The 25,705-nt window shown below is 32.9% G+C and overlaps 1 protein-coding gene across 2 annotated transcripts in view; it reads right to left on the reverse strand.

Annotated features, from left to right (window-relative positions):
- The window catches only part of LOC118205966 (serine palmitoyltransferase 2-like), a 149,736-nt gene that overhangs the window by 42,750 nt on the left and 81,281 nt on the right, over positions 1-25,705 (reverse strand). For both annotated transcript variants that reach the window (XM_035378248.2, XM_035378254.2), the window contains exons 2-4: positions 18,018-18,197; positions 9,102-9,256; positions 5,689-5,837 (exon numbers count right to left, since the gene is read on the reverse strand). In XM_035378248.2, the coding sequence (XP_035234139.1) occupies positions 5,689-5,837; positions 9,102-9,256; positions 18,018-18,197 (484 nt within the window). The remainder of the gene's footprint in view (positions 1-5,688; positions 5,838-9,101; positions 9,257-18,017; positions 18,198-25,705) is intronic.

Raw genomic sequence — 25,705 nt, forward strand, 5'->3', positions numbered from 1 at the left:
GCCAACAGAAACTTAAATACATTTATTATAATCAACAACTGCAATATTAAATATATTAAATAAAAATCATAGCTGCCAACATTAGAATCTTAAAAACTGGGAAACAATTTCAACGAAAAGTGGTGGGTTTTTATGCTGCACAGCAACACCATTTGAAAGGAACCTCACCATCCTATAAAACTCAAAATATTTTGAGTTTTCATTCATCACTTCACCATCCTGCAAAGCTAAAATATTTTGTACCTTTTTTCTCCTCCAAAGATAAACTTTTGGTGTCTGAAACTGGCCTCAGTGAGAGAAATATTTCATTCCCCCATTCACCAGATGTGAACAGCCATTTAGTTTTTCAGTTCAAATCAACTTGAACCACACACTTGTCCCACTCAAGGATGCTTACGAGAATCATAACACAAAGGCTGGTGTATCTCTTAGGGGAGATATTTTTCTACCTAACACAAGCTGCATTTGCCACTGGAAATTGTTTTTTATCAGCAAGCATAGATATTAATGTAAATTAATGGAAAGACATGTATTTTTTAATATATCAATAATTTTTAAGTATAATAATATCATGGATCATTTTTTAAATAATAAACTATATTTGCATGAAAAATACCTAAATTAAAAATAGTGTCTTACATTATACATATATATATATCAGGCAAAAAATTTCATGATAAAACATAGCTGTAAATTAGATGTAAAAAATTCCAACTAACCTTATGCATTTTAGATTTTTCCATTTGCATCTCATAGTAAAAAGAGTAAAATCTATTGCAATTTATTACAATGTAAATACAATTTTTAATTACCGTAATTTCCAGAAGAAAGGCTGCATCAGCGTAAATGCCGCACTCGAGAAAAATGGTGGGAAAAAAATTAAAATTACACAGAAATGCCGAAATAGATTAAATTGCGCGTGACATCGTTCTGGGCCGTATAGATGCAAAATCTCAACTTATGTCCTGATACATAACATATCAGTTAAGAAAAATGCATGAAATGAAACCATAACTTAAAAATAAATTAAAGGTAAGAAATGTTGAAAATATAGTTACATTCACGAATATACTTACATTTACCCACTAAAGAAGTCCACATTTGTAACACTCGGACTATATCATAAAAAATTTTGCAACAACGAAATATTATATTTGGATGACAAAATGAAATTTTAAATTTTACTTACAAAAGGAATTACAGCAAACTATACATCATATGAAACCATCAAAATCTGATTCTTCACTATCTGAATTAAAAAGATTTAGTAAATCCCGATCTAAGTCTTCCAGATTGTCACATTCATCCTCTTGGTTTACAGTCTCTTTATCTAAGGATATAATTTCAGTTTTTTTGAAGCCTGCTATTATTGATGATGTTTTTACCGATTTCCACGCACTTCCTACCCGCTTTGCAACTTCTTCATAAGATGCTCTATGCATTTTACCGCTTTTGGTACACATATGCAATCCTTCACTCATCCAACACTCCCACCGCTTTTGGACTTCAGCTTTGAAGGATTTATTACCTGACAAATCTAATGGTTGTAAGATTTTTGTCAAACCACCAGGAATTATTGCTACGGTCGTAGACAATTTTTGACATCTGTTTTTCACCGACTCAAGTAAATGAGCATACATGGAATCCATTATCAATAACCCTTTTGGTTGGAAAAAAGATCCCTTACGGCACTGCCAAACTTTCTGTAGCCACTCATGCATGATTGTTTTGCACATACAGCCGTTTCCTTTTGCACAAATAATTACGTCTTTAGGAAAATCTCCCTTCAGAATAGTTTTTCGTTTAAAAATGATCATCAGCTTAAGCTTGTCACCGTTTGCGGCACAAGTTAACATACATGTAAATGACGTTCTTTCATGCCCTCTCGTAAGCACAGATACAGTTTTTGCACCAGTTTCATCAACAGTTCTGTTTGCAGGAGAGTCGAAAGCTAACGGCGTTTCATCCATATTTATTATCTGTGACCGAAGAAGTTTTTTTTTGTCAATAATATCTGTCACATATTTTAGAAAAGATGCCTTTTTATCCTGCCAGTCCATTGCCCAACTGTTGTTCTAGTATGCACAGAAATATTTTTTCTTTTCATAAATCTGCTACACCAGCAAGGCCCTCCTTAGAAATCATTTATGTTCAGTTGTTTTGCTATAAATTTTGCTTGTAAGCGAATTTTTACAGTCGAAATTGCCATTCCCTTTCCTTGTTTCTCCTTTATCCAGTTTGCAAGGTCGTCCTCTAGATTCGACCACCTTACAGTACCACTTCTTTTGGTTCGTTTCTGTTGTGGCATATTTTAAAGTTATTTTTCAGTTCTCCAACGTTGAATACATCTCTCGTCCACTTCAAACTCTCGAGCTGCTGCTCCATTTCCAATTTGTTCAGAACTTGAAATTACATTAAGCTTAAAACCAGCAGAATAGCTTCTGCGACGTTTAGGTGCCATTTTAAAAAATTTTCCGTTCTCTTCTTACTTAAAAACTATCCAACAAGTATTTGTACCCAAACTAATGGGATCTGTATCTGGCAGAATGTCAAGAAAAATCGATTCATACTGAAGGGGAAATATGTCAGAGTTTGTTATTGCGAGGCAAGTGGAGTCGTGTCCGCCTTTGAAAAAAATTGCAGAAAAGGCAGGAGTGGGGAGAGGATGGGTCCTGGAAGATTCATCGAATGGCAGAGAAGAGAGACTATTCAAAATGATGAGAATGCTGATTTGAAAGGGGGAAGAATGTTATTGTTCTGAGATCCCATTTAGGGTGAATAAGGCATGTAGGTCCATTCAAGGGAAAGAATGTAAACAAAATAATGTTCGCAAAAAGCAACTGAGTGGTCTTTTGTGTGGGAACAGCACCAGGTTATATACAATGACAAGGCCATCCAAACTATGTACAATGACAAAGTTATTCAAACTATGCAATATAACCATCATAGGAAATATTTTATTTTTAGTGCACCTAAACGCCGCACCCGGCGTTTCTTCCAGAAATTATGGTATCAAATGAAAGCTATGTTTATTAAAGTAAAAAATAAGTACATTAGCTAAAATGCTAGCATTGCTTATTTGAAATAACATTGAGAAGTGCTTTGATGTTACATGTTCTGTGCATAGTTTTTAAGTAAGAAAGAAGTGGAAATATTTTTTTAAATGGCCCCTAAACGGCACAGAAGCTATACTGCTGGTTTTAAGCTTAATGTAATTTCACATGCTGAACAACTTGGAAAATGAGCAGCAGCTCAAGAGTTTGAAGTGGACGAGAGATGTATTCGACGTTGGAAAACTGAAAAAGAACTTAAAAATATGCCACAACAGAAATGAGCCAAAGCTATGATACGTGATTTTGGAAATGAATAGACAATGCCCATTTAGCATGAAATATATGCTATCCCTTTACTATCAAATTAAATAAAAGAACACTATCAAATTAAATAAAAGAACAATCTGTTCATTTAAACTTCTGCTTGAATGAGGTTGGAGTAGGCTCCACCGACTTTCATGTTCGGCAGCATTTCAGAATCGAATGGGGCCTACAAAATGCATTGGCTTTTAGGAGACTGAAATGTGTTCCCCTTGAAATCTTAATGCTTTTAATATTCAAGTTGATAACAAATAATATAACTGTATTTATAATCTTAGAGAAGAAATTTTTCCACGCTTTGCTAACGTGAATTCTGTTTCTTATACACTCAACTATTCAGAATTTTCACACATCCAGAGCTTTCCAGATAGTCAAGCTTTTACTGTGCGTCTTTAATGTTAATGATGTAGATGTCTCCAAAAAAGACAATGCTACTTCCTCTGTCTAGATGCTAAAAAGGCTACAAACAATAAAACAATTCTCTTCTAGAATTAAGAATCTCCTGTACGAATTCTTTACCCCCTTACTACATTAGAAAAGGGGAAAAGAAAAAAATATTATTACACTTTCTTTACTATTCACTATACTATTTGGGATGTAAATTGATGACAGTATCCTGGTATATTTATCTATACAAATTGTTAATACTTAGAGTTGTAAAAGTTCAAAACTTTTGGTTCATTCATAAAGTTTACGCCAGCTGTTAACACACAAATTTATTAACTCAGTATTTGAAAACAATGGAAAATATCAAAATGCTTAATTTTTCTTTGTAATGAACCTATTGATGACAATGACTTGTAAAGCAATTTTAAAATGGAATCCCAAGTTTCAACCTTTTATTTCGAGAAAGTATAATTTATGTATTTAAAATTGTGAATTTTAAGATTCCAATAATACAATCAATAGAATGTTATATGCTTTTATTTTTGTGATTTGCATTTTGCAAAACTGTTTTGATGTTAGTTTTAAGATATTATGAGATGAAAGAGTTTTCAAGCATAAGTTGTCAACTTTACCTATTGTTTACTTTAGTTATTATTCCTAGCATTATCAAATATGATTTTGAGAGGTGGAGAGGAAAAAATGGTAAAAAGAGAACAAAATGTACAAGGCATGGATGCACTCAACTGATAAATATTTACAAGTAATGTTTCCAAAAATAACAATGATTGAAAACAACCTGAGTGAGCTCATTGAGCAGTTAAACATTTTTAGTTCTCTTCATTCGCTTGACAATTTAACATGAATAGTGCACAGTCAAAATTTTTAGTTCTCTTCATTCGCTTGACAATTTAACATGAATAGTGCACAGTCAAAATGTTTAGTTCTCTCCATGTGATCAACGAGTTAACATGAATATTAATACATCAAAAACAAGTAATATAAAAAAAAAGTTAAAGTCAATTCCTACTTAGGTCAACAAAGAAAAATTTTTAATTTAGTTACTTTTTATTAACATTTTTTTGTTTCTAATTCATAAAGCTGATGGTGGTTCATAATTTCTTATTCTATCCATCACTTGTAATGCTTCATTATTGCAAAGAACCTTTCCAGTGAATTTTGAGCAATCCAGTTCTTCAATTAATATTCCATCTAATGATTTCACACAACTCAAGGCAACATATGCTTGACCTGCGACGAAGAGTTTTCGTCCTACATATATTACTGCATAATGTACAGTGCTTTGCAACTTACTTTGCGAAGTAATGGGACATTAAATCCGCTTCATCCAACGCTATAAAACTACAATTCTTTAATTCCATACACTTTAAAAATCTTTGTGTCTTACTGTTGCCACTTATTTTTGTTAAATATTACAATGCCATTTATCACAGTGATGCACTATTATTTATTAGTTGTTATAAAATTAATTTTTACAGCACGCGAGAATTCCTAATAAACGGTCATTATTTGCAAGCCTTATAATATATTTAATAAAAACAGCATATCTTCAAGTTCCGATAAACAGGAACAAATCAGTAGGAATTGAATATGTGAAAAAACTGCATTAACATCAAGTGTCATCCATTATAAATTTAAGAAAATGTATTTGAACTTGAGTGGATGAATAATAATTATTTTACTGAAGACTGAAAATTTGAACAAGATATAGGAAGAGTGCGAGCTAATAGTGAGAATTTAATAAAAAATAATCAAGCTGGATCATTTGGGATTAAAAACAAGAGCTGAACATTGGATAGGTTAGAGTTACTCTCACTGGTTGCTTTAAAGCATTATTCAGTACACTGGAGAATCCGAGGCTTAGTAGCTTATACCTAAGTAGTGTTAGATTTCAGACAAAATGCTTTACCTAATTCATGCCTGGTACTGCAGATACCTGTTCCATATTTGAGTATTACTTGTTCCACACTGTCGGCACATTTTCCAGAATTTTCGGCAAATCCCAGATAATTGTAAGATCCTAAATTTATAGCTTCCAGGTTTTTTTCAGTGCCAAACCTAAAATGTAATACACCTACATGATTAGAAGTAAAAAACAATTGGAACGATGAAATAAAAACTTTAAAAAATGTATTCGGTTTTTTTCTCTTCTTAAAAAAATTAAAGTCCAACTTTTTTTTTTAATTTACGTCGTTAAATTACAGGATACTTAATCACAGCAAAACAAAGTACATTGAAGTAGCCACCGTTAATGAGGAAGTATCAGCAAATAATATAATACTAATTAAATGAAAGTATTTTACACAGCTTGGTTACATTTAATAGGTATCTTTCTTTTAAATGTATGTTCTGCAAAATAAACTGAATAGCACTTATGCTTATGCTGATATCCTATCAACTGTGAACAGATAACAGTGATATAACAACACATATTAACATTTGCCTTTTGGTTTGATGTAACTCAAGTTAATTCTCAGTAAGCTATGTATCGTTTTTTACGATTAAGACTATAAATTAACTGTTACTGCTACACTTTTTATTGCATTTTCAAGAAAAATTATTAAAATTTGTGGCTTGCCTTCTATAAAACAGGAAACCATGGAAAGTTAATCCTACTACAAGTTAATCCTACTATCAAAAATGTTTGTTTTAATGGGCATGATATGGTCTGCTGAATGAATAACAATATTTTTCGAAGAATTTTTATGTTTACAATACTATGTATAGTTAGAACATAATTGTGACAGATGGTGCCATTCATACTTATGTTATTATACACAACGATAGATAACATAGCAATACTTTTATATATACACTGATAAGCCAAAACATTATGAGCATCCCAACATTTTTCAATGAACTTGTTCGGACAACAAAGAGAGTATGTGATTAAGTGGGAATGGTATTTTACTGCTGCTGGAAAAGACAAGGAATCATTCTTGCACTTTTGCGAGTGATGGGAAAGGCTGCCGATCTAAACAAATTTAATAAAGGACAGATTGTAATGACCCAAAGACTCGGAATGAGTATCTCTGAAACTGCATGATTGGTAGGTTGTTCAGGATCTGCCGCTATTAGCATTTATGCGTAGTGGAGAAATGACTGAAAACAGCAGTAGATGCCAAGGTGCTGGATGCCCACATGCCATCAAAGAAAAAGGACATCGGACACTCTCCCACTTGGTACAGCAAGATCAGCCCCAGACAGTGGCTCAGCTGACAGCCCAATACAATGCAGGTCCAATTACATTGTGTTGGAACACACAGTTCAGTGAACATTGTTGGATATGGGACTGCACAGCAGACATCCCACTCATGAGCCTCTGTTGACCAACTATTATTGTCAACTATGCCTACAGTGAGCTCAGGAACATTGAGACTGGACCTTGTATAAGTGGAAGACAGTTGCCTGTTTGGATGAATCATGATTTCTCATTCATCACATTGATGGTCAAGTCAGGATATGCAGTCTTCTAGGCAAACAGTTGCTCCCCTTATACAGCAGGGCATAAACAGGCTGGTGGTAGCAGTATTATGCTTTGGGCCGGACTGTTCTCATGGGCATCTCTGGGACCCTTATTTGTAGTAGAACAGACTATGAAAGCTGCGAACTATAACTGCAGATCAGTTGCAGCCTTACATGGCATCTGCCTTCCCAACTGGAAACAGAATCTTCTAGCAGCACAATGCCCTGTGTCACAAGGTTTGGACTGAAATGGTTCGAGGAGCATAAAGATGAAATCCAATTAATGTCCTGGGTGCTTACCTCACCAGATCTTAACCTCATAGAGCCCATTTGGGATGCCATGGCTCACAGCTCAAATAACACCATGTCGGAATGTCTCGACTTTGCATAGCCGCTGCTCAGACATTTGGTACAACCTGTCTCCAGTCATCTACCAAGAACTCGTGGCATCCATCCCAAGTCAAGTTCCACCTGTTTTCTACACTGAAGGTCACACAATGCATTATTGAGTAGGTGAGGTGATCATAATGTTTTGGCTCACCAGTGTGCAATATGATTATATACACACATGCAGATAGCATTTTGTATGTGAATTATTTTCCAGAAATTTTTTTTATTTATTTATTGGTTGGCTGCAAATAAGTGCTGTATTCTCTTGTCTTTTTGCCCTTCAATCTTTTTGTAAAGTAGGTCGATTCGTTAGGTTTCATTAGGTTCATAGGTTTCCGATTTAAATTTTTAAAAATTCCAATGTGTTCATCATTTGCTTATCTTGTATTGCACAATTCTTCTCCTCTTGATTGGCTTGACAGCTGAGGCAGCTTTGCTTTTGACAGCTATTTTCCAGTTTTTGACCTTTAGAATGTTTAGGTCATTTTCAACATATCTGATCCATCTCAGAGAGGATCTGCTTTGAGGTCGGATCCCCTTGAGCTTTGATAGAAATATTTTCTTACAACACCAATCTTCCATGTATTTTAGAGCAGAAGCCAGAAATTTTGTATAACTTGATGTTAGATCTTCTTCTCCATAATCTATTCACATGAACCCCACTAAATGTGCAATGCAAAATCATTCTCTCAAATATCCCCCAAAGCTTCCTCCTCACATAAAGTCAGCGCCCAAGCTTCCAATGTGCGAGTCGGGACAGTCTTCTCCTAATGAGGAATATGATTAAAATTTCTATTTTTCTTCCAAGCTGTTTGAATTTTAATGCTATTTGTAAATGTTGATTGGTTGCAATGTTGGTATCTGGAACTTTTAAGCCGTAGTTTTCTGTTGTGATGTAATGGTTATGGTCACCCTTTCCCCACATAAAAATAGCTTGGAATGAGTTATGTTTCGTTTGTAAAAATAGGCTGAATATGTCCAATAAAACAATAACAGATTCAAATAATTACTTTCAGAAAAGTTGTATACATATCCTTCTAATCAGAGCTTCCGGTTAAATCGGAGGATCTAACAAAACAGAAGAAATAGAAAAAACCCTTTTAAGAAGTGAAAAAACAAAACAAAGTGGCTCCAAAACTACAATTACCAGGATCTTCACCAACTGTCACAGTGAAAGGGATAATTTGTAAGTACCAATACAGCTACTAACTCAGACTCTGCATATCTTTGCTAAATATGATTCATGTAAAACTTCACGCTTTTGATTATTTAACTTAGCTTTAAACTGATGTTACTGTGATGAAGAAAAATGAAATCTATTACAGAAAATAGTTTAACATAAGACAATTTTCAAGGACTGAAGTATTTTATGCAACAGTTACTTGGATTTCAAAAATCAATTTAATAAAAAATACATATTTGATACAAAATTTCCCCCAAAATATGTCATATTAAAAACAAACTTACTTGGCATTTTGATGAAAATCTGGTGAAATTTTAATTTTCAGTTTAAATATAACTCCAGGAACACCACACACAAACATATTCCATCCTTGGACAATTCTTTTATAAATGTTACGAGTGTAGAAACTTTCAAAACTTCTATACAATTTGACATAACCCTGAAATACAAATTTTCTTTAAAATAAAAGAAAACATTAAGATAATTTTTTTTATATAATATTAAGTGACTAAGACACAGTTTAACAACGATGAAAATTACTGATATTACAGATACATGAGTTATAAAGTTCCTGCTTGACTACCTGTAACATGGTCCAATAAGTATTCCATGGCATTGGATACTTACTCTGCAGAACATGGAGAATAAGCTTTTGCAAGGTTCAATAATAATCATTCCACTATAATAAATATTGTGCACATCTTTTTTACAAAAAGTAATACTACGAATTATACATAAAATTACTATTTTATAAATTAAAATATTTTATAACTTTACAAAAATCATACGATTTTAGGGGGGGGGGGAATTCAGAAAAGTCAGCAGTATAAAGGGAATTTTAGGGAAAAAATTGACAGAAATCTGAATATTCTGAGAACACAATTAGGAAAACTGAAACTCGCTTATCATAAAAAATGCATAATCCTAAAAACATGTTTATTAATATACATTAACTTGTTTAATTTTGACAAACATGACATTCAAATATTATCATACACAAGTGATTACATATAAAGTGATTGGCTTAGCCATAAAAAATCTGAAATTGCACGCCTAACATATCAAGGTAATTATCATATGAAAAATTAAGTTATCAAATTTATTCAAATCTATAATAATATGCTTCATTATTCCAAATTCTTTGTTAATGTATATTATGCAGTTCGACCCCCCACCAAATAAAATCTTAGCTGGTTTTCTACCAAAACATTTAGGATTGTCCACAAAGACTGTTAATCATATGCCACAGGGTGAGGAGGTCACACGAGAGTCCGCTCTTCTGAGAAAAGAGGGAATTAACTATTGAAGGACAGAAAGTCCTCGTGTCATTGGGTGATCCTGTCATTAGTTATGTTTCATGCCCTTATTTCATATTCTCAAAAATAAACGTGAGGATTCGCACTGATGTGCAATGCTGGAATTCAAAAATATTAAGTTTTTCCCCATGTATTTTACATGAACGAAGCATATTTCATTCCTTTTAAAAATGCAATCCTTAAAAATAATAGAATTATATTTTTAGCAGAAATATTCTTTTTGTAGTTTAAAAAAGGGAAAAAGGTCAACAGGTTTCTACCCTATTTCAGCGGGATCTCTTCTGATTGAACTTGATTTAATGTGAAATTTGCCAATACAGTGATCTGCTATGCAAAAAGCTAATAACTAATTATTAAAAAAATTCTTTGGTACTTATGTATTAATGCAACCACCCTCACATCATCTAGCGATCTTTTGCAGATGAAAAAGTAGAAGTTAGGTGCAAGCTGGTAGTTTTCGTGGCCTTTTTTTAAGGGGGGGGGGATTCCAAATTATCAATATTTATTGGAAGTCAGTAAACAATGTCAACATAGGACAAGAAAATATACCAATTTAAAATGCAAATTTAATTATTAAATAAATATTACATGATATATTAAAAAAACACTTATTTTAATAAAACTTCTTCAAATCTTCCCATAATTTTTTCAGTAATTTAACTGTTTTTTACCCAAAGTACACAGTAATCTGCTTTTGCTTAAAAAACATCAAGAGAACTGTTATGGCATGGCTTCATGTAAACCTCAGCAGAAGCATCTATCTAGAAAACATTGCCACATTGCCCTCTTTAGAAAATGTTTAGCAAAATTGTGTGCTCTGGCAGAAATTTTACTGCAGTTTCTTCCACTGCTGACAGATTCCACAAGCTCATATTTTAAAACAAAACTTTAGGTAAAAAATATCAGAGTTTGTTTAAAAGAATTGTTGGAACTTTGAATACAACAAAAAATAATGCACACAAAAATGGCAGCATTACTTAACTGAAAGATTCCTGTGAGGACGGTTGCTGCAAGTATGTTTATGCACGATAGTCAGATTTTGGCGCATTCTGAAAATTTGACGACATCTACTAAGGTGGTTACATTAATACGTTAAGTACACTTTTTTTTTTTTTTTCAGTATATATTAATGTACCTACATTTTAGTTCAAACATAAAATATCTATACAGTCAAAAGTCATTAATCCGGACTCCTCGGGACTTCGGCGATTCCGGATTGTAGATCATCAGTTTAAATCTGGTAAGATGGCATGCAGAAATTATAAAATTTAAAATATGAAACTGTAATTTATGAAATAAAGAACAATTATGATCTATAGGGTATCAAAATTTCAAAAAAAAAAAAAAAAAAAAAAAAAAAAAGGAAGCTTAATATTTATTTGTTTACTTTATTTAACACTTCTTTCAATGTAAGTTGTTTAAGTTGCTTCATTTTATGTGATAATACTTTCTCTTTAATTCTATAAACAGACATAATTTCTTGTTCAGTTACAAAGTTCCGCTGCTCAAGTCCTATAATTGCTGAGTCGAGAATACCGACTAATTTGTCAATCCAAATTTTTTCGTTTTCAATAACCTCTGTGTCACTTTCTTCATTATCAGAAACAAATTATAATGACAAGGAATTTGACTTAAATCATATCAAAGACGGAATACATCGAGATGAAATACTACATTTAGTAAGGAATTATAAGCCAAATAAAATGAAAACATCTGCCCTGAAGTGCTGACAAATCAACTTCCAATTCATTGCACGCCGCAGCATTAATGTTTTTTGCTACATTTATGCGGATTATTATGTTTAGGTTAAACACGTGAAACTTTTTGTAATTATTTTTTTCCCACAGGATATCAACATTTTCCACCTTCTTTCAAATGAAGAAGAAGCGATAGAATTTTTCAGAGAGGCTGGAATTTTACCCAAAGAATGCGTTTGTGAACCCAGCCGTGATATGAAGTTTTATAATTCAGAATTTATAATATATATATATATTTGGGATTTTGGGTTTTTAAGGTTTTGTGCCTTTATAATTAGGACTTTTATTTTTAAAAAAATTTAAAAACAAACCGAAAAACACCAATGAACATTTTTATCAGCAAATGCTGTCAAGGCAGGTGTCATAGTACGTAAGTACCAATTTCTTAACACTGTTTTTAAACTTTTAATTAAAATATATTTTGTCTCAGAATATTAGAGATTTCTTTGGTTTAGTATGAAGTTCATAGACTCCAACCTTCAGCAAACCTTGTCAGTAGTCAACGCGCGAACGACATTTTTACAACTTTGAAAATGTGCGCGTAGCGTATGTTGTAATTAACCATTCATTAATTTTAAATTAATAATTAATTGTAATCAATTTTATTACATTTAAAATCCATATACATATAAAACTGAATAATTAAAAATATACCTTGTAAATTATATGCACATTTAATTAGAAATTTTCTTTTAACTCCTCAAGCATTCACTAATAAAAAGTACTTCAAATCACTACTAATCGTAGAAAAAATCAGAAGCTATAAATCATATCTTTATTCTGGATATGATTTCTACAGGGAAATAAAATTTAAATAACCAAGAATGATACATATAAGTATTAAACAAAATACGCATAATTTATGAATGCAAAGATTTATATGTAGCATGCTTAGCAAGCTTAAGTTCTGATTTTGAGAATGTTTTTTTATAACACAGTTCTTCATTTGCCTGCATATTTATTTTTTCAATCAAAACTGCTTCAAGAGTTTTAAGACCTAAATTTGGTCGAAATTCCGTCTGATTTTTTTTTTTAACAATAGAAAAAATTCTTTCGCAAGCTGCATTTGAATGAGGTATTATTAAGACAGCAAGCATTACAGAAGGCAATACTTTGTATTTAATACACCCATTCATATTTTTTAATTTGGCAATTTCTCCCCATGCAAATCTACAATTTCTTTCAAATCATCTACTTGATACATGGAAAATTCAATTTCTACTTGATTAAGACATTTTTCATCAATAATGGATGGAAAAGTATTCATCAGGTAAAGAACAGATGAAAATGAGACTTCAGTTCTCAAGTTGATGTCAGCAACTTCAGCATGTTTTAGAAATGGATCACTCAGTGGAAATTTATCAATTATATATGAACATGCAGTTACAAAAAAAGCTCGCACAGAATTGAAAAATGATTTCACTTCACTTTCATTCAACTTGGCATTTTTTAAATATAGTCTTGTTTCCGCACCAATCACTAAATTTTCATTTTCTTTTTGTTTACTATACTTCTGAAATGGAATAGACGTTAGAGTAACATCTTCATTTTCTTTAGAAATTACTGATGGTTTTACGAATCTAACAAATAAATTCATTAAAAGTTCAAAAAGTTCTCTTCTCAATTTATGTATATAAGGAGCTTGTTGTTGCAAATTAATATTTACTGTTATAAACAAAGGCAAAGTATTTTTCAAAAATAACAAGTACAATTTGGTGGTCGGTGACTGTAAAATTTTTTTAATGTTTTGCAATCTCTTTCCTTCATTCTCACTGTTATCTGGTTTATCTCCAAAAAAATTTATCACAGCATCCCACTGTTCCAAAATCCTTGTTATAGATTCTAAAAGAGACAACCATCTTGTACTGCAATATTTCAAAATTTTATGAGATTTTGCATTCTGTCCCAAAATTTGTTGAGCAACTTTGAAGCTATGCTTCCGTTTCAAACTTTTCTCCAGGTAAAAATATATATCTATTATCAACATTTCAATTTCTGAGCCAATTAATTTTTCAGTAGCTTTTTTTGCAGCTATATGCAAGAGGTGGCACGGACAACCTCGGGTGATTATACTTGGTTGATGCATTTTGATAAATGATGCTACACCTTTAAACTTTCCAATCATATTACTAGCATTATCTGAAGAAAATGATAAGCAATTTTTCCATTCTAAACCTTTGTTTTTAAAGTTTTCATTTATACAATTAAAAATACCTTCTCCTGTATTATTCGTGCATTCTAAAATAGAAATCAATGAAGTAATTATCACTCCCTTTTCTTTACTATAGTATGTTATAACCAATGGGTACAGCTTGTTATCACTGTTATCATTACTTCCATCAGTACTTAGAGAAAATGATGTACTGCACACTGATTTTATAATATCAGCAACAGTATTTTCTGCAAGCGTTTTCACAATAGCAGCAGTTTTGGTATGACCGCAGCTAAATTTTTTTGCTATGGCAGAATCCGGAAACATTGCTTTGAAAAGCTCTTTGGAATGATCCGAAACAGAAAGCGGTAGATTATGTTCAATTAAAAAACGAACAAAATAGCATTCGGCTTTTATAGGATCTGTTTCATCATCTTTTATTAAGAAATTTGTTATTTCTTTAGATTTTACGGTGCCAAGTTCTATGCTTTTGAGAAAACACATGCCATTTACAGTCATCTTTTCCGCCATGAGCAACCGAGAAGTCTTTGTTGCATACACTGCAGTGTGCGTGATTCACAGAAATTTCGGACGCTTTAATGCATGGAAATTCTGAATAATATGAATCTTTAAACTTCTGCTTTGATAATTTTGGCTTCTTCGTTCAAGGCAGCATTATGATTAAAAATCTTTCACCTGATTCACAGTTCACAAGACACACGCTAAGCTCTCGCCGTAAACTACACAATGCAGCCGAATGCAGCCTAAACACGCATCAGCGAGGAACCTGGGAGACAGACAATTGGGTGGAACTATTGATAAGTCGTTAACGGTTGGAGTTACTGATCTACGATTGGCTAATTCTTCAAAACTAGGAACGCACTCAACACGTGATATATGATAACACGAGTATTCAGCCAATCATCGGATGAATTAGTTGGTTCCGTTTTGCGTACTGGTTCTCCTGCTCTTGTTTCTGTAAAATCCGTAGTTTTTTCCATACTTTTCGTAGCTCGTAGTTTTTCATGAATTTCCGTAGAAACTACGGAGAATCCGTAGTAGTTGGAGTCTATGGAAGTTTATGCTCGATGGATTTTCCTCCCTGTTGTTACAAATTATCAGCGCATTTTGTTTACGATCAGGTGCAAATTTTTACTCATAAGTGTTTCATATTTTGGGCAAATTTAGAATAAATTATAATACATACAGAAAAAATTAAGATTTAAATAAAATCCCTACTGAAAATTTCTACGAAACAACTTAGAATACTACTATAAAAGTACGAAAGATAACAAACGAAACCTTTAATCTTGTAAAAAGTACAATGAGAATTTTTTACTTTCTTGTGTGAAGTAAAGGAAGTAGTGTAATTGCGAAAAATTTCGGATTTCATATTTCAACAAAAAATATCTATTTTGATTGCTCTTGAATCCATTCGTACGAATTTTTTTTTTTGGGGGGGGGGGGCATGACATCTGGGTGTATGAAGAGAATAAAGGACTCTTTTCCCAAAACAGATTGTGAAGTGGATTTAAAATGGATTCAGGTGAGATTTTTTTCACATCGTCTGTACTTATGTATGCACCTTGCATAACTCAAAAACGAATAGTATCAAAATGTTGAAATTTTGTATATGGGACTGCAATAACATGTAGTTGTGCATTTCTCTTTTTTTGGTTGCAATCAGTCGAACCAAAAGTATATAAATACATGTATATACTCACTCTATTACCCGGCTCGGTGAGCTCAGTGTTTTAATCTTATATGTTAGTAAATTGTGCATTTTTGGCTTTAAAAGTTATTGAACTGTGTTGATCTTATGTTCTGGCTAAAGGCCAGTTTACATCTGTCAAAGCAGCTCATAGCGAGCCGCTCGTCCGGGCGTTTCGAACAGAGTGAACGGACCTGTACCCTGATAGATTGTTTACACCAATCAGAGTGGACTGACAACTCGCCTCCGTTTGTTTACGAAATGGATACCGACATGGCAAATGAACTATTAAATGAATTTCGGACGAGAATGACCAAAGTTACAAAAACGTTACTGCATATCAGATACAAGAATTAAAAAAAAAAAACTCAGTTTGAGAGAAGTTATTTAGTCAATTGTGGTAATTGAAATTCAAATTAACAAAGTTTTTCTATTATATACAACTGTTTATTTACACCTAATTAATCATTTACAAAATAATGTAAAAGTAATAATGTGTTTTATTATTTATTAATAGAAAGAATATATTTATTTTCATCCATATTATACAGAATCAGTAGCTCTCTGCGCATGTAATTCATTATGCAGAGTTCTAACTGGAACTGTGTTATTTCTAGAGAAGAATGCAAAATTAACACATGGAATATTTATTCAAAGCTAGCATTAACACGACAGAAGTAAACTGTATAATATCTACCTAATTATTCAGAAAATCTCAAATAAATAGGAAGTAGCAAAAAACTTGGGAGCATTACATATATTAACCACAGGTAAAAGAATACAGTCAAGAGATACAGTAACGAATTATAGCCCAGAATGTTTTTATACAAAGCAAGAAATTTAAATATCCTCAATAAAACAGATCTACATATATTTTCATAATTCCATTTTTATTTTTATAGTTTATAATATCATATATTTATTGCATCCTCATGTAGGGATGCTTGTAGAAAAATGAATATAAGCTCACATAATTATAGAAATATGCAACATCTTAATGAAGCAGTGAAGTGTTCCCTAAAACACTTCATAAGATGCGTATGCATTAAAAAATGCCATGGTTTGGCTATTGCTTAATCTCGGCAATATAGAACTTACTGTCACGACGTCCCTGCGAACGCTGCTCAGAGTAACTGCCCGGATAGATTTTTCAACAGATTCAAAGTAGAAATGGAAACGCTGACACATCTCCCCTACATTTCTACTCCGTCGAAGTGAGCGTTTACATTGTCAAAGTAATCGCAACGAGCCGCTCTGACGGGTGTAAACTGACCTTAAGGTTTCTACGATTTTAGTTAACCTCCATGCAACAGTTGTAGCATTATGAACAACTTAAAATTTGTTTAAGTGCTACTAAGCCTAACAAAGTCACCATTTGTTTACATTTTAAACTCTTGTTTGAAGACGCTTTGAGTTTTTATGCATTTTTGCCTTGCTGTGAAGTGAGAATTGAATTGATTGAATGAGAAATATATCTTTAATGAAATTCGAGGTAACAAGTTTAAATGAAGAGTGGCAAAAAATGTGTGTAATTTAAATTATGATGAAGTCGTGTCCCCACATGAGATTTCTTATGTAGAGTGTTACTGTATTTAACTCGTTGTAAATTTAGAAACGGTTGCATAATATTTATAACATAAAGAATGTGTATGATAGGCGATGCATTTCTAGTCTGGCTGTTATATAAACTAGTTAATGTGTATGTTATTTGTTACTTTAAATTTCATAAAATTATTTTAAAGAAACCCCTGCCAGGCCGGATCATTAGTGATCGTGGGTCAGATTCAGCCCTTGGGGGAAAAAACTTAGAGCTCTTTTTTCATTAGCTGACCATACAACAATCTGCAGATCATAAGCACTTTTAAACAGTGAAAAAAAATTAATTCACACCAAATTCTGCTTTATTTCAAAAGGATTTTAAAAAACCTTAAATCTCTTAATTTTATTGCCTATATACATGATATTTCACCTTGAAGAAATATGGTTGCCTACATTAAAGCATCATTACTTGTTTCCTCAAAGACAAATTTGAAAATAAAGATTAATTTGAAAATATATAAAAAGATTAATTGAAAATAAAGTGATTCAACTAAGATACGCATATTCAGATAAGAGAATACGCAAAATTAAATAAACTGTTAGAATAAATGTGCATAAGATTTATACTGAATTACAGAACTAATATAAAATATACAAAAATCATTTAACTTTCATGAGCTTGCTTATACACAAATCTAGCAAAAATTTTGAACTGAAATACTTACTTCACGATTTTTTTCTTTGACTTCATATATTTTACCAAAACCTAATCTTCGCACAAAGTCCCTGATGTGGCCAAAAAATGTTAGAACGAGATAGCAGAAGTACACAGATAAAGCAATTATTAAAGGAGTTTCTTCAAATTCTTCCTTTATTTCTCTGGGTTTCTTTATTTCTTGTTTAACCTATAGGAAGCAAAAAAATTATACTACTAAAAAAAAAAAAAAAAAAAAAAAAAAAACACACTTCATATGGGCAATTTATTTAGTAAACTTTCATGGGACATTTAAATGTTAAAAAAGTCATTCAAAACAAAAAGATAAAAAGAAATTATAGTCCTTACATATGTTCTTATCAACCATGAAAGTTGGTAGAGATCAGACCAAATTTAAGCCAACCATTCCAACGGAAGTTTATGGAAACAGATCACTCTTCAGCTAGACAAAGGTTATACTGCTTGTTATAAATAAACTTTTCAGTGGATATTCACTTATTACAGTTTTTGGTATTTGAATGTTAACAGAGAAAGACTGGCTAGCTTGGACAATAATTTGATACAATCAGTTTATCAATTTTTTTTAAAAATTTCAGATGAAAAATGTTCAGCAATAAAATAGCTTCAAAGGATGTTTTACCCTGAACACAGTTACAACTTTCTATTGCCATAAGAACTCCACTAAGCACAACTTCAAATAATTCAAATACAATAACACGCCGAACAAGTATTAATTTAGAAGTCAAGCACCAAAAATCAACGGTACATTTTCAAATTTTCACAGGACTTCTTTCGGTGGTTTTACCGAACCATCAACCTAGTCCTGTGAAAATTTGAAAATATATTACTGATTTTTGTTGTTTGACTTCTAAATTAAAACAACTTCAAATGTTATCTTGCAGCATTCGTTTCTCAATCCATTTTAAAAAAGCCCATACCTGCTCAATATTTTGCATTATGAAACTCCAGAACATACAAACTGGAATACAAAACTGAACATAACTTACTTGAAAAAAGCTTTTGAAAGTGATTTAATTCAGTATTATTTTATAAAAATATTTCAAAAATAATACAATGCATCCATAAGCTGCATTATGCATAACTGAACTATATCAATATTACAAGGAAATGTAACTGTGGTGAAAAATGAAAACTTATTTTCTTGCAGTTTTTACAATTTATTCTTTGGATAACATATAAAAAGAACATGCTCCTTGCACTGATACCATCCCCTTATACTTTTGATTACCTGGCCCTTTTTAATATTTTGAAAATATCATTTTATTCAGGAAGAAAAGAAGTTAAACGATTTTATATCCTGATATACCTAGAAACCTTTTTTCAATTTTCAGCCCCTTGAGGCCCTTTTTAATCTTCCCGTTAATATGGTAGTAATATATAATTTTGCTAAAGTAAAATAACTTAACTCTTCCTATATTATTTCTAATGCACAAGAAGGGCCTGGCTCTTGGATATCCTCAGTATGACTTTGATTATCATCCGAGTCTCACTCATATGCCATGTACTTCCTTTCTTTATTTTTTCGTGAATATTCCTCATCAGAAATATCAAATATAGCAATATTGGATCCATCAAAAGGAAACTCTGTAGAGACATTAGGTATTTTTTGGAAGCAGGCAAGATGAAAAATTAAAAGCGCTTTCGCTGGGAATCAAATCGCGGACCTCTGGATACATGCCCAGCATGCAGACCACCACACCACAAAGGCATGCCAGGGAAGACGGGAGAAATACCTTATATACTCCCCCCTTTAAAAGGCGACTGGAGTTTTAGGGGACCCAATTGCTAAATCTTGGGTGTGAAGATTCATCATCCACCACCCTTTTAGTTCGGGTGTCACTGTATAGATATTAGGTATTTTTTGGAGGCAGGCAAGATGAAAAATTAGCAATGCCTTCACCGGGAATCAAACAGTGGACCTCTGGAATATGTGCCCAGCATGCAGACCACCACACCATGAAGGCATGCCAAGAAGGTGGGAGAAATACCTTATAACTACACAAGCAGAGTTATGTGCTTCGTCCACAGAAAGTCTTCTTTAAGGCATTTTCTTATAACCACTTCAAAACTCAAATACCTGCTTCTTTTTTTCTTCTTCCTATGATAAATGTTTTGCATCTGAAACTGACCTTAGATATAATTCTCCTCCCTTTCACCAACTATGAAGACCTATTTCAAAAACCGCCTACTTGTATCCTTACCCAGGAGAATTGTGTGTGTGTTCCCTACTCTCTTATCTGAAAATTAACGAAGCCAATCCCCTAAAAGCATGTTTTCAAATGAGAAATAGTTCCCTTCCAGTACCAGCTGAAAGGAAACCTGAAAAGCATTCTATTTCTCGTGTTTGTAAGTGAACAGCCTTTTGTGTGATCTTATTACAGCACTGCCGTGGACAAAGCATGACCAATTAGTCTCAGGGAAAAAAAAAAAAAGATTAAATTAAAATTTTAGCTAAACAGATATGAAGGAGGAACACAACTGGGGGTAAGTCATGGATAAGAAAAAACTGAAATACTTTTATTCATTCCTAGCACAGGGTCAGTAAAATCCCCATTTGCCCATGAACATAATATTTAATCATACACAACTATACCATATTATATCATAAACAACTGTAATAAAAATAAACTTTCTCACACAATACATAAAGCCCTGTACTTCCATCTATTCGCTAATAATGGATGCTGGTATAATTTATGTACTAATTTTAAAACCACATAAATAATCTACTTTAAAGAGTTACAATATCCAAACTTCTAATTTTCTTTTCACTTCCTGCAACATTGTGTTTATCAATCATTCCTCTTTATGAATAACAATTCTATATCTTTAGCTGTTTCATTATTGTTGTATTTCTCAGACAAAAAAGGCAAAGAAAAATTACAAAAGCATGTGTCTGAATACAGCAATACTTTTGTTGGCAAGCTGCCAAATGCTAACCTCTTTCATTACTATTCAATAAACATTTATAAATAAACCCACCCATAAATTTTTAAATTATTTTCTTGCACATAATTTTCTTTGTAAATAGATTAACAGTCAGTTTTAACACACTTAATGTAAAGAGTGAAGCAAAGAAGAAAATTGTTGGGATAACTATGGAGGTGAAAACAAGATTTCTGAAAAATACAAATATGTAAGTACATAAGTACCTTCTTTTTTAATTAACTTGATTTCCTTTTCACAGAACATTAACTTATTCTACATAAGTTTTAAATCTTACCACAAAAGATCACGTTCCTTACCAATAATTTAAATTCGTTTCTTGAACAACTTTACTTGATAGTTATTTAACTATGACCAGTATTTTGTAATGCAATCCCCCCAAAAAAGTATAACATTATTAAAGGAAAAAAATAATTGATATTCAATTTAATTATACCTGTAATTAATCAGCAGCATCTCCCTTCCCCATTGAAAAAACTGAATAAATGCAATATAGCAAGCTTATCTTCATGTTAAACAGCACAGATTAAATCATTTACAGCACAAGTGTCATCAACTTCAGAAATATTAAGTTCTAAAGAAAGTCTATTATAAAAAATAGAATTCAGATTGTCCACATTTTGAACACTGAAATCAAAACATTATGAATGAATAACTTTTCATTCTACACATACATATGTGTAAAATGTGTCGTGCACATATAGTAATGGCCATATCACAAAACTTCCAATTCATAAAGGCTGTTCAAATTTCTGAATATATTGGCACAAAATTAATTTGATAATGGCAGTACTAATAAATCAGTAATATTTAATAATTAATATTACTGATTTATTTAAGTAATATTTAATATTATCAGTAATATATATATATTTATCAGTAATATTTAATAATTAATATTACTGCTTTAAATATCAAGAATGTACAAAAATTTATAGGTTATAAAAAATGCAGTTGTTAAAAATATATCTTAATTCAAACCATTTAAGAAATCAGTAATTGACAAAAGCATTTCTTTCCTGTTGACTTAAAAAAGCAAAATTTACACAGAAATGATTAAATACAATTCCTTTCACAGCAGTTTGAATTTAGACGCCTATTTCAGCTCAACACAAGAAGTAAGACTAATTTTGAATATGCAATATCCATCAAACAGCACAGTAATGGCAATTCACAATAATTTAGATACCTATTGTTTCAGTTTATGCTCATTTTTCTGACAAACATGATTTAACTTTTTATTCTTCTCTTGGGCTACAACCCATAAAGATCTTGTTGTTTACTTCAAGTTCCTTCAGCATTATTTATTGACATAGTAGTATGATTTCTGTTTAGTTTTTAATATCAGTGAAAACAGGTGCTACTGATTCATCAACTTTCAGATATTGGAAAGCTATTTCAGAACTTTGCAGCTATTTAATACATCATCAGTAAAGACTAAGCATAAGCAGAGTTTCTGAATCTTTAATTCAGTTTAGTGTTAGAAATTACTAAACATACGGGCTGGGAGAAAACATATTCACTATTGCATTACTCACTCTTTACTATTCAATGCAGAATAGTGAAAACATATTCACTATTCAATACAGAAAAATGGGATATTATACTAAACATAAAATGGTAATAAAAAATCTAAAATAACTTGCTTATTATAATACTTCACACAGGGTTTTTATTATTATTGTTTTATTTAAGAATAGTTAAAACTCCTTGTGTATAGTAATATGCAAGTTAAAAAATATACAACACAAAATAAAATAGTACTCTTCTGTTATTGGGATCAGATTCAGAAATGTATGTACGTATTTTGAATGTGTATGTATATGTGTGTGTGTGTGTGTGTGATTATGGCAAAGCCTCGAGGACTACCTGCCTAAGGGGAGGGACGCTTTCGTGGAGGACTTTCTAAGGGAAACTGGCTCGTATACACATTACACATGAGAAAAACACCCATGCAGCCAGCCTGTTCGCTGGATTCGAACCTCGGACCGAACTACCAGTGTTCAGCGACTTTACCACTCGACCACTGGTGGGCCCTGTATATATGTGTGCACATACGTACATGCATACATTTTTTAACCCGGTCCCAATAACAAAAGAGCACCAACAAAGCTACAAATTCACAGACGAAATGCAAGAAATAAATATACAGAAAGAAAACAGAATGAATTTCATCTTGCAAAAATACACAAAAGGGAGAGAAAACTTATTTAAAAAGTTTAACCAAGAAACGAGTTCTTTTCTCCCTTCTGTAAGCTTTGAACAATAGAACAACAAATGTTCGATATTTTAACACTTCCCCGAAGCTGCAGGAACACAAGTCTGTATTACTCTTCAGGTACGAGTTAAAATTGCCATGCTCAGTTAGAAATTAAGTAATTTCAAAAATGCAGAAAAATGTTTATTATTCAATCAGTAAGGAACAGAAGAGAAAAATAATTTGCTCAAAAAAATTGATACGTAAAGTATACACAGTTATGCAAGGTAGATCACCTATTGAGACAATATCAGAATTTCTGTATAACTCATTGTTTCATTCCAACTTAATTTTCTTGACGAATCACTCAGGTAGTGTCACTGAGGTGTTAACTTGAAGGTTTGCAGCTGGTTTTGCCTGCCAATCAACCTTTTCATTTCCCAGATTGCCAATGTGGCCATGTATATGAGAAAAGATGACATCAGTACCTTTATTATTTAAGGCCTTTTAGAATCGCATGAGAAGAGACAATTTATTTATTACAGAAGAAGGTATACATAAGAGAATATAAGGATGAAAGAGAATGAGTCCAAATAAGCAAATTACTACTAAACAAATATGATTAGAATCCACTTAATTAATTCACTAATGTGCAGTAATTAAGCTTGGAAAATGGTGAATTTATTGGGAATTTTAAAGAGTTTGTATTCTACTTTAGAACCACTCTGAAAAACAACATAAGATAGCCCAATTCGATTATTAATTTTACTGCCATCTGTATAATACTCAACTCAATAATTATTTTCAAAGGAATTGTCATAAATTATAGTTTGAGTAGGCAAATGATCAGCAAGGTGAAGTAGATCTACACTGCTGGCCATCGTAAATGCAACACCCTGAAGGAAGCATGTAAATAACATGAAATTTACAACATGCATTAGCGGTGGTCAGATATGCAAATGATTAGAATTTCAGGGCAGACGCACATCACGCGCGCCTCTGGCGCCACTTCAAAGCAATATTTAAGGTTTGGAGTTTTCGATGATTTCAGGTTCGGCAATTGTGTTTTTCTTGTGGTTTTTTCAAAAAAACGATCAATTATGCCTCGTAGTAAACAGCGATGATCATTTGATTACGTATTCGAGTTCAACAGATGAAGGATAGTGGCCTACTGAGAGAGTGGATTATCTTTCAGGGAAATCGGTAGTCGTGTTGGACAAAACCAAACAACTGCAATGCGGATATGTGACCATTGGATGCAGGAGGGTACGACGGATCGACGTGTTCGATCGCATCCACCTCAGTGCACTATTTCACATGATGACAGGAACATCGTGTGCATGGCAGTGACGGATCACTCAGTCACATCACCCGTCATAGCACAGCAAATTCAGTCTGTAATGCATCATCCAGTGTCTGCGAATACCATTCAACGCCGTCTACAGCAGAGTGATCTGTCTGCAAGATGTCCATTGCTTCGTCTACCATTGGCTTGGAATACAGATGTCTCCGCCGCCAAGGCTACAATGAAAGAAGGATGTGGACAGCAGAATGGAATAAAATTGTCTTTACTGACGAGTCAGGCAGCAACACCACGATGGTCAGATTCGAGTCTGGAGACACCATGGAGAGAGGATGCTGAACAGCTGCATTATGCACTGCCCCACTGGTCCTGTACCGGGTATTATGGTTATGGGGCGGTACTGGATATCACTCTCGCACTCCTCCAATATGCATTGCCAGTACTTTAAACAGCCAGCGCTACATCTTCGAGGTGTTGGAGTAAGTTGTCCTTCCTTACCTTTAGGGCTTGCCCACAGCCATATTTGAACAGGATAATGCGCGACCACACATGGCATGCATTGTCCAAGGGTTCTTCATCAATCGCCAGATTGAATTGCTTCCCTGGCCGGCTCGCTCTCCGGATCTTTCGCCGATAGAAAATGTGGTCCATGGTTGCTGAACGATTGACCCAGATTAAATCTCAAGCTGCTAGACCAGATCAACTTCGGCAATGTGTGGAAGCTGCTTGGTCTGCTGTACCCCAAGAACACATCCAAAGTCTTTTTGAATCAATGCCGAGGCGTGTGGCAGCGGTGATCTCCAACAATGGCAGCTACTCTGGCTACTGATTCTGGAAGGAATCACACTTCACAGAAGTCTATAATCATTTGATACTTGATCAACATGTTATCTACTAAATAAATTTTGTTCTGATTATCTCTTGTCTTTCTTGGTGTTGCAATTTGGGTGGTCAGCAGTGTACAATCAACACCTTGGTAAGGATAATAAGTTTGCTGATGCCATCTTTAAACTCTTTTTGATGCAAAACATGAAGAACAATCGAGGAAAACCCCAAAATTACAAACCAGGCTACGCAGCCCCGCATAATTCTTAGTAAAATTCTTCATTGAATTCTGTGAAGGGTACAGGAATTAATCTTTTCTAAAGCTATTCTTTGTGCTCTAAACATACCAAATGAAAAGGACTATGCTTTGTTTATAGATCATACCAATAACATTAGATTTTTGCTG

The sequence above is a fragment of the Stegodyphus dumicola genome, chromosome 11 (genome assembly GCF_044657685.1).
Source record: "Stegodyphus dumicola isolate Sdum_Otavi_A_Nest chromosome 11, ASM4465768v1".
NCBI classification, from domain to species: domain Eukaryota; kingdom Metazoa; phylum Arthropoda; class Arachnida; order Araneae; family Eresidae; genus Stegodyphus; species Stegodyphus dumicola.